We start from the raw sequence: 14,267 nt of genomic DNA on the forward strand, positions 1-14,267 counted from the left end.
ATATTTTTGGATCCAAAACACAAGGAAATAAGTTTAAAAGTTTTGTCTCTATATTAGCATTTAGAAGAAATTTATTCTATGTGCATAAAGACATAAATCAACTTGTATGTATGTATATAGACATATAGATATTTTCAAGGGACGATCTGATTGATTGGTAGCAGCTGCCTAAGATTATGTATATGTTTAGAAGGGTTTAGAAGTGAAATCAGTGTTCATGGAAAAGAATGTCTCAATCTGGTAGCAGAATTGGCTACAGGTGAAGGCAGATAAAGGAGCACAAAGCACAGGTATCTCCCATCCATGATTAATACATATCAGCAAACATGGGAAATTCATCCTTAAAAATTTCAATTTAAATATAGTGATTACAAGTCACATTATACCATAGTACAGTAAACACTTTCCTGATTATGTGCAAGTGGACAAAAAATTCTGTTCTATCAAATTTTATACTACCCCAAGTTAATACATAGGTTGGGATGATTGAAAAGGAGTAAATAGAAAGAAAAATGAAGTAGGAGTCCAAAGAATCAAGAGTTTTATGTTGATTCCCCACTGACTCATTAATTTTACTTGAGCAAGTACCTTAACTTTTGGGGGGTTTTAGTATCTTATCCATTAAATGGGACATTACATATTTGCAGTTGTGAGAAAGAAGTTCAATAGATTTTGTGATAATTATTTAGAAGTAGGTAATATTGCATAAATGTAGGCAAAAAATATGACTGAATACACAAAAATTTATTAACATCAAAATGCTATATTTACCATTAACAAATTATGTTGAAAGACTTCAGTGTGATAATAACTAAGGATGGAGAGAAATGGAGGTTTTACCTGTATACAGCTGTGACTTTTAAAAACAGATTTTTTTTTCTCTTTATGTTAAAGTATAACAGGTGAAGACATGGAAACAGAATTACTGAGAATTCTATCCTGTGCCAAGTACTTTGATAACTTAGATAGTATTTTGTATATGTAGTTTTAACAATAATCTTGTCAAGTGGGTATCATTACCACTGTTTTCTTAAGAAATATAATGATTCAGCATATTCATTCAGAATTGTTTCATTCAAAAATTTTGGAACAAAAAAAAAATTTTGGAACATTTTGAGTACTATGCTAGAAGTCAAGATCAAAATTTTTGTGCCTCTGCTGAAGTTTTTGGTGTTGTGTGGCATGTATGGGTTTGAACTTAGCTATTAACACACAGATAATAAGCAATAGAGATTCAAATAAATACCTTACCTATTCTGATCTTTTTAAGCATGTGGATGTAATGATAACCAGCTTGTGACATTCTTGTAAGACTCAATCACAAATGAAATTATTACATAGACTGTAATGCATGATACAAAATTAACTATTAGTATCTGTAACAGAGTTGCTTAGACAATTTCTAAGTGAAAACATCATTAATGAAATTTGTTTGGTCCTCTCTAATGAACATGACCACTGTAGTGTGGAACTGTTCTGAATTCAATTCCATCTGAACACTGAAGATAATAACCATACTTATCTGACAACTTATCTGGATTTTATAAAAAGCACTGAGCCAAGTACTGAGCATATTTCAGTTGCTGAGGTAGCAGATATTCTTTTGTGTTTATGGTTTCCAAAATTCACCTCAGTACATTTCCCTTATCTTCCATGCCCCTCGCCTTGCCTCCCCTGCTCCTCTCCCTCTTCCTCTCCCCCTCCCTCCCCTCCCCCTCCCTCCCCTCCCCCTCCCTCCCCTCCCCCTCCCTCCCCTCCCCTCCCTCCCCTCCCCTCCCTCCCTCCCCTCCCCTCCCCTCCCCTCCCCTCCCCTCCCCTCCCCTCCCCTCCCCCTCCCCTCCCCTCCCCTCCCCCTCCCCTCCCCTCCCCTTCCCCTCCCCTCCCCTCCCCCTCCCCTCCCCCTCCCCTCCCCCTCCCCTCCCCTCCCCTCCCCTCCCCTCCCCTCCCCTCCCCTCCCCTCCCCTCCCCTCCCCTCCCCTCCCCTCCCCTCCCCTCCCCTCCCCTCCCCTCCCCTCCCCTCCCCTCCCCTCCCCTCCCCTCCCCTCCCCTCCCCTCCCCTCCCCTCCCCTCCCCTCCCCTCCCCTCCCCTCCCCTCCCCTCCCCTCCCCTCCCCTCCCCTCCCCTCCCCCTCCCCTCCCCTCCCCCTCCCCTCCCCTCCCCTCCCCTCCCCCTCCCCTCCCCTCCCCTCCCCTCCCCTCCCCCCCCCCTCCCCTCCCCTCCCCTCCCCCTCCCCTCCCCTCCCCTCCCCTCCCCTCCCCTCCCCTCCCCTCCCCCTCCCCTCCCCTCCCCTCCCCTCCCCTCCCCTCCCCTCCCCCCCCCCTCCCCCTCCCCTCCCCTCCCCTCCCCTCCCCTCCCCCTCCCCTCCCCTCCCCTCCCCTCCCCTCCCCTTCCCTTCCCTTCCCTTCCCTTCCCTCCTCTCCCACTCCTGCTCCACTGTCAATACTGAACACTGAGGGATTCTGGTGATAGCCCAGACACAGTTATTTCAGCAGCTGCAATAAAGTCAAGATCCCCACAGTGCCCTATGAATAACCTTAATCATGACCTCAGAGGTTTCCTCTCTAAGAAAAGCAACTTTATTTTTCAGGTTTACTGAAAATGCTTATGAGTTTGATAGAACTAAATTAAAAGGAGCTAAAACATAAGGTGTTTGCTAAGTCTGATACAGGGTATTAATGGCACCTGATTGTTTCATAACACCTTTTAATATGGATTCTGAAAACTTTTAAATTATGTCTTATATATTATGTTAGAGATAGGTAATTATGTGTGCACTGAAAGATGTAAATTTTTCAAAGTTTAACAGTATGTCAATATTAGTCATACAGATCTTAAGCCAGCTAATTAACGTAACCTGATAAAATGCTCATGCTTTTGTTATCCCTCTACATTCTACATTAAATGAATTCAGTCATTGTGAATTTTTATTCTTCTTTGTTAACACTTATTTAATGAAGGGAAAACACAACAAGTTCCATATATTTTAGTTCAAAGAAAAATATATTTTTGCTTTAGCTTTTAACACTAAACACCAAACACTAAAGTATATTTAAATAATAAAATATATTTCATACTATTTTTCTGGTAACCCATCTCATTCCTTTAATATTGCTTTTCATTGACTGTTATGCAAAATACATTTTGTGCATGTGGAATGCACAAATTTTATTAAAATTTGTTTTACTTTTCAGGAGACCTCACTTATGTATCTCAACTTACATAACTAAATAGGATACATGACATTTATTGGTTATATTTGGACTTTAACATACAGATGCATTTTTTTTCTTTCTTAATATATGATTTTAGAAAATAGCAAATAGTTGATTTATTGGGATTGTAACATTTCTTCCTTGATAAACATAAAAAATAGAATTAGTATTTTTACCAAAAATTTCTTAAATAACCACTTAAAAAGAAAGATTAAGGGTAAAGAGGCTTTTTTTTTTAAATTTTTCATTCAACACCATATTTGTTAAGTGATACATGGACAGTTTGAAGGAAATTCTGCACTGTATCTTGAGTAAATAATAGTCAGCTGTGACTGATGGACAGTAATTCCTTTCAAAGACCTCTTGTGATGCTCAAAACCACATGAATGAGGCCTTGAGTGGTTTTTGCAGCCATCAGGACTTCAACATAGAATTGTAACCAAAATAGGAAGTGACCTGAACATTTATAGAAAAGTAAACTAACAACCTTCTTGAGTGCTCTCCGTGGTTTCTAGAATCCAAGTTTACCCTTTTCCTACTGGTTTTAGTGTTTTCTCTAAATGTCCTCTGCAAGTAAATCTCCTTTAAACCAACCATCCTGGAGGAAGTGCTGTCTTCTTGGTATTAGATTCAGATGCAAGAATACAATAGGAAAAACAGGACAAAGACACTGGTTATTTTTATGTATCTTGAGAGTAGGTCATTTTTAAGTCCGGTTAAGATGGTCAGCATGGTACAGCCACCCGGCAAGTCAGGATATACCATTTGATTGAACCTACATAGTTCCTGTGTCACTAAGTGTAGCATTATACAGAAAGTATTCCCCATTCTTCCAGGCAGCTGGGAAGATACAAACCATCATTTCTCACAGCTCAGTTTTGCATCATACATATATATTAAATCAGCTGCTGGGATTTCAGCAACTAGTCCACAATAAAAGGACTTTGTGGTAAGAGGGAATCTACAGCCTAAGACATGTATAGTCTCTCTCTTTCTTCATATATACATAGATGGAGAAAAAAAGAGAGAGAATACAAACGTGCCTTAGGCTGCTGATAATGGCATTTCTGACAATAAGATTAATCTAAACTTATTTTTTTCCAGAAGTGAATATGCAGGATATATATACTACCATTGCCTTCTTTTCTTGGTGTTGTAAGTTCTAAACATTTACATTGTTACGATATTTTTATATTAGAGGAGTGAAATGCTCATGAACTTTTCCACTGTTGTTACTTGAGAGTTGTAATTTTAAAAAAAATTACATGATATATATTATTGTACAGATACCCTCAATAAGGACATAAATGCAATCCAGATATCTCTATTCTGACTGCTATTAGCTGCATTTACTTTTATTTTTGATATTTTTCTGGTGCTTAAAATCCACTTTGTATTCACAATAACATTTCTATTGAGGGATTAACTTCCTTGACCCTGTTTTGCAAATGAAAACTGAATACATGCTAAGCTGGTAAAAGAATCTGTTTCGAATCAATAGCTCTCTGAATCTTCTTTGTTTATCCTACTAAACCATCTCTCTTTTTACTAAGTTTCAGTAAAACCAAATGGCAACCGTATGACTATTAGAAATATTTTGAACATTGTTGGAAATCAAAATTTCAACTATCTGAGATGAACAAAAAAACCAGATTCTCATAAAATTGCTCTGGTTGGATACATTTCAAAGTGCAATATCATGCACCTGAATTTTGGGACATTTTTGCAGTTCTTAAGAGATATATTTTTGTCCTTAGTTGTTATTCATTTTTAACATATGATATATTATTACATGTCTGTCAAATTTATCATGACTCAAATTGCAGGACCTCAACAACACTAATTTTTGCCAAGTGAATGCAACTGAGAATTTGAAGCTACACATTCATGTGAAGTTGCAGTACAGTCTAAAATGCATGTTAGTCCTTGAATTTCATTTACTTTTTCAAAGGTCAAAGTTGATATCAACTTAATTTTTTAAATTTTATTTTAGGGACTTCAAGGCATGTTAAAACTCTAAATGGATAATTAGAATTACCTCTGATTCTATAAAAATCATAAGGTTTCATTAAATCTCAAAACCCTGATGTTTAATTGTTGGGAGATAATTTTTCATAGATCTCTCACACTTCTGCACATCTGATGAACAGAGGAACTCTTAAGCAAAAAGATACTTTTAAAATAACCTTGAGAAGTAGAGACAGTGTCTCCCTCAGAGCAAAGGGCAAGTTATGCTCACCTGCAGGTACAATGAACATAACATCTTCCTCAAAATGTAATGGCCAGGATGCTTATGCCTAGTATAAAATGTTCAGGTTCCCTCAACCCAGAGTTCCTCTGCTGTAATGCACCTCACTGCAGTGCAGGTGTCACTTGGCCCTCTTCTCACTGCCCAGTGGGAACTGGAGCTTGGGTAACTGGCATGAGAAATGCTGATACTTTGACTACTGATATTTCTGTAAATAATAAAGTCATTTATCTCTGATTCAGGAGCTGTATATCTTCTGCCAGCATCTGCAAAACTGTGTCAGGGTAGCTGGTTATCTTACAAGTAGAGCAGAATCATAGACCCTTTACTGTTCCTGATAATATTGATTATAAGTTTTTGTGGGCACCCTAGATGACCTCACAAATGAAAGACTATGGTCACTTTCTTCATTTTTAAGTATGATTCCATGATGAAATTTGATGATACTTCAGGTATATAGACAACTGATTCCTGATGAGAGCAAGTGAAAGACTTCTTATTAAATGTCACAGAAATGAGCATTCAAATTTTCATGTGCATTCATGTGTGTATGTTTATTTCTGCTTGGAGGTAAATAACAGGCAAACTGATAACAGTTTAAATTCAATATTCAAAGAATACTAGTAATAATGATAGCTAACATCTATTGAAGCTTACTGTGTATACTAGGTATTATTCTAAATCATTTCTTTTATTAACTAATTTATGTAACTCCTTTTTGGTTATAAGATACACATTTCCTTTCAAAGGATGTAGTTTACCTAAGTGACACACCACAATTCTGCCACAGCTATTGAGAAACAATTGCTATATTTGCTGTTTGACTGTGACAATGATTCATACCATCTACCACTTTGATAAAAAGAGTGATTATAAGTTTATAATTGATAGTCCTTACTGTTGGAGGACTGGAATTTCATGAAAATTCTAATGAACAAAATATAACTCGCCTTTGTAACAGGAATGAGCACAGATTAATATTCAAAACCAATTTTATTAAATCCACCTCTCATTACCACCAATTATGGGTTTAACCTCTTTTAACTGTACTTAAGAAGAAATGAACAATTCATAATAGACTTCTTGCCCAAGTCATGGCACAGTGTGTGGAATGGTGTGAGAGTTAAGCGGACATGAAAATATTCTAACCAACAAATGGATGATTGATTATTTAAAGAATAAGATGCTACTCTTCCGTTAATAAGTGCTGGGCATCATACTATGTACTTTACACAGATATGTCATTAATACCAATTTTAGTTGAAGAAACTGAGGCTCAGAAGTCCTAAATAACTTTCTTGTAGTCACGTAGCAAATGGAAAATGATGCTTTAATAATTCTAACCCCTGTCTGACTGACTTTTAAAGCATCAGATTAGTATAGGTAACTACCTTCATGTTATTTCTATTTTTTCATTTTGATTTTATTACTTTTATTCTATGTTTTTCTTAAATTCTTCAAGAATACCTTTTCAAATGTAAATACATACCTAAGAATAAGTAACATTTTCATTAAATATTAATAAATATAAACAAATTTTTTAATTCTAAAGTTTAAACTTTTAACTGTATTCAGAAATTATTTTTAAAATTAATATATGTGTATACATTATATATACATATAAATGTGTGTATAATCCACATATATTATAAATATGGAGTATATGTCTAAATGGATTATTGTAAATGGTTAAAGAGCCTCCATTTATTAGAATATATGTAGAATATTTTATATTATTAATTATATAATAGCATTTAGTACTTTGGACATTAAGGATTTCAACCAAAATTTTTTTACTTTTGATATTAGACAAGGCAGAGGGTAGAAAAGAGGTATATATGAATTTTAAGAAAGCATTCCTCTAGGGCTTCCCTGGTGGCGCAGTGGTTGAGACTCCGCCTGCTGAGGCAGGGGACACGGGTTCGTGCCCCGGTCCGGGAAGATCCCACATGCTGCGGAGCAGCTGGGCCCGTAAGCCATGGCCACTGAGCCATGGCCGCTGAGCCTGCGCTTCCGGAGCCTGTGCTTCGCAATGTGAGAGGCCCTCGTACTGCAAAAAAAAAAAAAAAAAAAAAAGCATTCCTCTAAAATCTGGATTTCATTTTTTTCTTCCTTCCTTAAAGCTACATCTCATATGTGATTAAAGATGCAATTCATCTCCCTTATTTGAGTATTAAATTCATTCATGATAAATGCATATATGTTAGAATTAATATGCCAGCTAATTCTGTCCACAATAAATCTCTTTAGATTGTAAATCTACCTACTTGGTGTAAACCATTGACTTAGTTGCCTTAAGGCATGAGCACTAAGTATTCAACAACCTTGCATAATATTGGAAACCACAGAATGTCATTATTGAAATCAGAGTAAGGTTTTTGACTACATAATAGTTCTGGTTTGGCAGGAAAAAATATTCAGGTTGGTTTCGCATAGTATTTTACAATTTTTTGCATTCATTTGAATATGAGATGAAGAAAGGTTATGCTAAGTACATATTGTATGGACCACCCACAATCAAATAACTCCAGTGAGTGGTACAAATGTAATAATTAGATCGATAGCACAATGTAAAATAAAATATAAGCCAAAAGTAGACGTTATCAGCTTCTCTGGCCCATATGACATTTCAAAGTGAAATTGCTCAAAGCTCCTTTAAATAGTAGAAGAGAATCACATTGGCTAACTTTTGCTAATACCATGGTCTGTAGTGCTTAGGCATATAATTTTGACCAAGTTTGAAGGTTTCAAGTAATTTGAAAGAAAAATGTTTATAGAATCTTAATCAGTATTTCTAGAACTTCAAAACAGATAGTCAATCCAGAGGTGAAAAACCAGTCAAATGGGATGCTTAATTGAAATGAGCATTTAGGTAAAATGTTTTGGTATCCTTGGGCAGGAGTCTTCATTTAGTCTATCACATCATTGAAACCAAGTTAGAATTTCTTTTCTAATTGTCATGGATTTGAAGATGTTATAGTTCAATTAATATGAATAGACTCAGATACTTAAATAACTAGCCATGGAGTAATGCCATCTTAGTTGTTCTAGTTGAATCAGTATGTTTAAAAAAAATTCTCTGAAATGAAAACAAAACAAAACATTGAAGTGGAAAGGTCCATTGGTTTGATTATGCCATAATTCTTCTTAAAAAGGAAGGGGAAAATGTCTCCCCAGATGGACAGAACAGGCTACTCACTATTTCATCAGGTGGATATTAAAAAGTTCCAAGTCACAAATTCAACATTAGATGGCTAAGACTATAAATAGGACACAGTTAAGTCTTAGTTTTATTAGACATGCCTCTTTGAAGAAGCGATTTCTAACATCCTTTAGTGAATGCTGAGGTATTAGGAAGACATGATTATGGATGATCTGATCACAGCTGTGATAGCACAGTGTTAAAAGAAAAAAAGACAAAACATTATTGCTAGGTAAGCATGGAACAGCTTAAATACAGAGAGGGATGAAGTGATTGATGGGAACAATCTCACGGATTACTGCTTTGGCACGAAGATTCTCATATTCAGCCAGCTTGCCAAATAAATTGACCAGAGAAAAAGAAAGTCAACAGATTAACTTCAGGAATTAAGCTTATTAATGGATTTTCATGCAGAAATGTATCCACCCACCATGATAGGAAAAGGCTTCCTTTGCTTTCCCAGCTGCTACATTATACATTAAAATATTTCAACATAAATTGCTGATGGGATAGAGACTTTTTTCCTTTTTAAATGAGTGTTCACTGACCTGAGGCAATGTTGTACTATATCCATTAATGTTGAGCTGATTTATATTTGAACTAGAACAAGTTGTTTGATTTAATCATGAACTGAATATATTTAAATATAGATTGTTCATCTTCACAGCCTTCTCTCCTCTTTTCTCTTCTTTTATTTAGAGTAAAATTTCACTGCTCCATCCATAATTTAAGAACATGCAAGGAGGTAATTGGAATTGGAGGTAAATTACATTCTTTTATAGAAAGTGTAATTATCAGAAGTTAGTTAAAAACACCTCTGTTCTGTTTTAATTTAAATGCATGGAGCAGTTGTTTTGACAGATGGATGGACTTTATTTTTGTAACTGTCCGGGAAGAGTCTTTGTAACACACTCTAATCAGTGCTGCATATTTGTGATGTTTGTTTTTGAATCACTGTGCATTTGGCTTCTATATCCTTTTCTGGGGGTAGACATTTTCTTTCTAAGTTATTTTTCCAGGCTAATATCTCTGTGTGTAATTCCTCTCTACATTTGACCTGAAGGCACTAGAAACTCTTAAAAAATAAGTGTAAATGGTTTGTCACTAAGGATGATGAATCATTGGGCTTCATGTGTGGCCTTGGGTTTGCTGGTTTATAACTGCCTTTACTTTTACTACTAGGCTAAGTTAACAATTTATAATGCTGTTGTTCTGGAGTACATTTCAGTAAAATAAGAGCTCAGTATGGTTGCCTGGCTCTCGGGAAGCCAACTTGGGGCTAAACTTGTCGTGTGTGTATCAACTTAAATTCCAAAAAGGATCCAGGTTTGAAAAATGAATTCATTTTGAACTGATTACATTCTCTTTATTACGTTGTAAATCCACCAGTGCTGAGCAAAGCAGTGCAGTAGTTGAATGCCAAAAAGTACATTACATTCTGAGTTTTAAGAATCGTCACGGTTCAAGAAAAGGTCAGAAACACTCTTCTTCTGTCTCCCTAGAGCAGAAATGTGTGAAGTGTGTTTCTTTTTTCTGCCATGCTTCCTTTTTTTTTAGAGGAATGTCCAGGCTGCTTCCAAATAAAATGAATATCCCGTTTTGGAACACTCAAAAACCTTGGCAGCAATAAGCTGGAGAATGAAGGCAAATGAATGACAGGGATTGATACTCTTTTATGTAGGTTTTCTATTTAAAGAACAGTCATTACTCACAATGTCTCTTTCAAGTTTTGGGTTCTTCTCTGTGCAGTTCTTTTAATCCACTGTTTCTTCCTAAATTGTTATTGATGAGTTTCCTTGCAGCTATTTTAAACCAATTTTGAAAGTATTTCATTCAATTTCTTTGTTTCAGTTCAGGTGTCTTAACATACTCTCTAAACCCCAGAAATTTCTCTCCATTCTATTTGCATCAACCTTCACTTCAAAATAATGTTGAGCTAGCCCCCAGGCACAGAGACAGTACAACCTGCTGTCACCTGGGAAAGTTCACTGGGAAAATCATTCCAGGCCTCAGGCCAGTAGGCTGGGTCTAGCTGCTTTGTAGGACAGATAGAATCTTTATCAACATTCTCAGTAGAACCCTTTGCCAGGTTTCACAACTATAGTCCTGTGATTTTTTCCAGCAGCTCTGTAGAGGAATAGTTGTCATATCAGAGTGGTGCTTCTTTGACAGTTAATAGAGAACAAAATAAAATTAAGATATTCAGTGTGGCTCAGTTCCCTAATTCTCAAGAATCCTGAGAATTTTTCAGTCAATAATTATTGCTAATCAGTTGCCCAATCTATGAGATAAGAACCCACAGATTCTATAATCTTAGAATTCATAACAGTTGCAGAAGTGACATAGCCTTCATTTGTATGCACAAGTATCTGCGCTCATGAAATATTCCCTTCCTTTTTTTTTCCTTTATTGCAGAGAACTAGGGTCTATTCTCAAATTTCTAGGATGCCCTGAGGTGTTAGTAATGAGATTAGAGAAATTGGGTTTGTATTTTAAATTCCCTGCATATCTTTATAGGTATGACTGTGGGCAAACTAAAACCCTGTTCTTTTCTAAAATGAACAATACATCCATCTGGGTGTGCCACTACTCTTTATTAGAATATTCGTTTGCTTACCAGTATGTGTGTGCACATCCAGTTTCTTAATTTCAACATATGGTGCTGGAACTGGTTGTTTATAATCTTGAATGCTGTAATACTGAGTCCACTGTCATGGATAGCTGTCTTTACGTAAAAGCAGAGTATGTGACCACCTACATGTTTCAAAGAAAGAGGTGCCGTAAAACACCTTCCTGAAAATGACTCATTTCCAAAGGACTGCATTTTCTTAAGAGTACAAGGTTAAGTCCTTTGGGTAAGACTCATAAATGTCTTATTTGTAAATGAGTTTATCAGGTGTTTCCCTATCCACAGCCTCTTTCCTCTGCCCAAGAATCCATGCCCTATCCTCTTGGGGAAGGAGGAGAAACTGCTACAGAATGGGGAGTTTGTGACTAAAAGTCTTGGAAGTTAGGTTATATCTGAGCTTATCTAAGGTTATGTCTAAGATGTACCGTGTTCAAAGTGGTACATGGATAAGATGCGTGTACTCTTTAAGCTAGGAAATTTTTCTTCATAGGAAGTTGCAAAATCAGTTGATTTCAGTGCTTAATTTTCTATGTTATAATGCCTTGCCAGACAAAAGAAGGATTCAGGATCTAAGTAGCAAAACAGTGGGAGGAATTAGATGTGTATTTTAGTTACTCCCCTAAACTACTCAGCATATAATAAGGAAGCATGAGGAGTCGTAACTGGCAAGTTTCATATTTTTCCTTAAAAAGATCTGATTCACCTTTGGGATGATATGTTTATAGTTCATCCTCAGATGTCATCCTAGAAAAATCAGTGATGATGGAAAGCAAGTATTTGAATTTAAATAACAATTATTCTTCTCAGATTTGGTCTGCTCTTTATTTTATGGAGGCAATAAAGTTAATACCAAAATCATCAGCTACAATCACAGAATACAAGTGTCATGTGGAAATGTACTTAAATAATTGTAACACCTCAGTTATAAACACCAATGGACCACATAAGTCTAAATGTATTCTGAGCTTTCACTTGAAGAGTCATATGTTGTACAGAGTGACTTTGGGAGTGTTACACACTTAGAGGCGCAAGGACAAACCCAATCCACTGTTACGTTTGCCAGCATTACTTGCACTATAGTCTGCTTTTGATCTTTATCTGCATTTTTAGTTACATATTTGGCTCTTATTTATAAATGTTTAATAGGCAAAAACACAAAACTATGTGTATAAGAAAGTCTATGATCAATAACAATAATTTTCAATGTAATTATTATTTACCATATGAATACTCAATTGGATATTAAAAATGGGTATTGTATATTCCATGACAAACTCATATTTTCTACTTATATGTATTTAATTTTTAAGATTTTCTGTATGGTTAATAGACCATAACATTTTATTTGAAAATATTCTGATAGTTTGAATTTCTCTTTTCATTGTTTTATTTTTACAGTATTGATATGGACTCACCTATTTAAAAATAGTTGGCAAAAATTATGTCTTTTCTGCTCTGGATTTCTTTGGCAATAAAATTATCTAGTTTATATTTTGACTGTCTGATTTTTTCCCCTAAATCTTTCCTTAACAGGAACAAAAGGCTAAGATTCCTATTTGTTTGTAGAACTACATTTTCTTTCACAGGATCTATAGATATAATAGAGTATATAGAAAAAATATAAAGAGCTCTGTCCATTTATCTCTTAGGTGACATTTTATTTGGGTAATAAAATGGCAAGAATGTCTAAACTTCTATAAATAATAATAAGATATGACTATAATTCTCTCTTATAAGCAGCTGTTTTTTACCTGGGGGATCCATGACTCATTGGGCAGGGGATCCACGTATGGGTTTAGGATGTACGTGAACTGCATGAAAATATTTATTAATTATAGCCACTCTAATAAAGACCCTTCAGCCTATAGACATTCCAGACTCTAACACCTTCTCTATCTCATCTTACACCCAAATTGTCTTTGGGGGTTAAATGACTTTTTCAAGAGAAGGTGGTTTTGTCTTCTTAGGGTCTATAAAGCTCACTAGTAAGAAGCACTACTGAAGTTCAAAGTCAGTCACCCATCATTATGAGTTACTGATGATGTTTCAAATTCATATTTGATAGAAGGTTGTATTACCTTTTATTTTTGATTTTCCAAAATTAAACTCAGAGCTGACTTCTGAAATTTTCACCATTGTTATGATTTAAATAATTCATTAATTAACCATATAATTTGCTGTTTCCCTCATTTCTAGAAAAGTCACATATGATAATGGTTATCTATAACTTTATTCCACTTTTGTATAAATAAATTATAGTTTTAATAAAAACATTAAAGAGAATATTATATTTTGCCCCCCCAAAATAAGAACTTCTGTATTTCATGTAATAATGCAAGCAGACACCTTCTGTATTTCATGTAATAATGTGAGCAAACAATAGAATAATAAGCCCTAAAAATGATGTGAAAGGACACAAAAGAAATCTGTTCAAACATGCCTAGCACCCTAGAGGATACTTCAGCCATGCTGACCACTAGAACTCACTGGTTTTCCTTTTGTTTTACAGAAAGAATGTGCTAATTTCATCAAGGTGCTTAAGGCTTATAATCAAACTCACTTGTACGCCTGTGGAACGGGGGCTTTTCATCCAGTTTGCACCTACGTTGAAATAGGACATCATCCTGAGGTAAAGCTGGCTTTTAAAAAACGGTGTTTGTCCATGACCCCTTCCTATTCAAATGCTTCATTACTAATTTCTTCAGTTCATTTAGCTTCTAGTTGCTATTCATTGCGACCTACTTCGAATTCAGATGCTGTTATTAATTTTAATCTGTGAATGCAAAAAGAATGAGACCATCACTCAACAATAACTGTGGAACAGGAGGAAGGAAGGAAGCATTTGCTTTTGCTCTGGATTACAGAGTCCAATCCATTTTGCATGTGCAGCAGATGTCAGCAGGCTGAATGTGTACTGTTTTCTCCTTCATTTGTATATTGCCAGCTTTTCCCCTCCATTTCCATCCTTAGCCAGAA

General features: G+C 35.9%; 1 protein-coding gene across 2 annotated transcripts in view; it reads left to right on the forward strand.

Moving 5' to 3' along the window:
• The window catches only part of SEMA3A (semaphorin 3A), a 237,674-nt gene that overhangs the window by 67,222 nt on the left and 156,185 nt on the right, over positions 1-14,267 (forward strand). For both annotated transcript variants that reach the window (XM_089917757.1, XM_089917756.1), the window contains exon 4: positions 13,801-13,920. In XM_089917757.1, coding sequence (XP_089773883.1) covers positions 13,801-13,920 — 120 coding nt within the window. The remainder of the gene's footprint in view (positions 1-13,800; positions 13,921-14,267) is intronic.

The sequence above is a fragment of the Delphinapterus leucas genome, chromosome 9 (genome assembly GCF_059928025.1).
Source record: "Delphinapterus leucas isolate spDelLeu-1000000601 "Yukka" chromosome 9, BTC_Dleu_Yukka2, whole genome shotgun sequence".
NCBI lineage: Eukaryota > Metazoa > Chordata > Mammalia > Artiodactyla > Monodontidae > Delphinapterus > Delphinapterus leucas.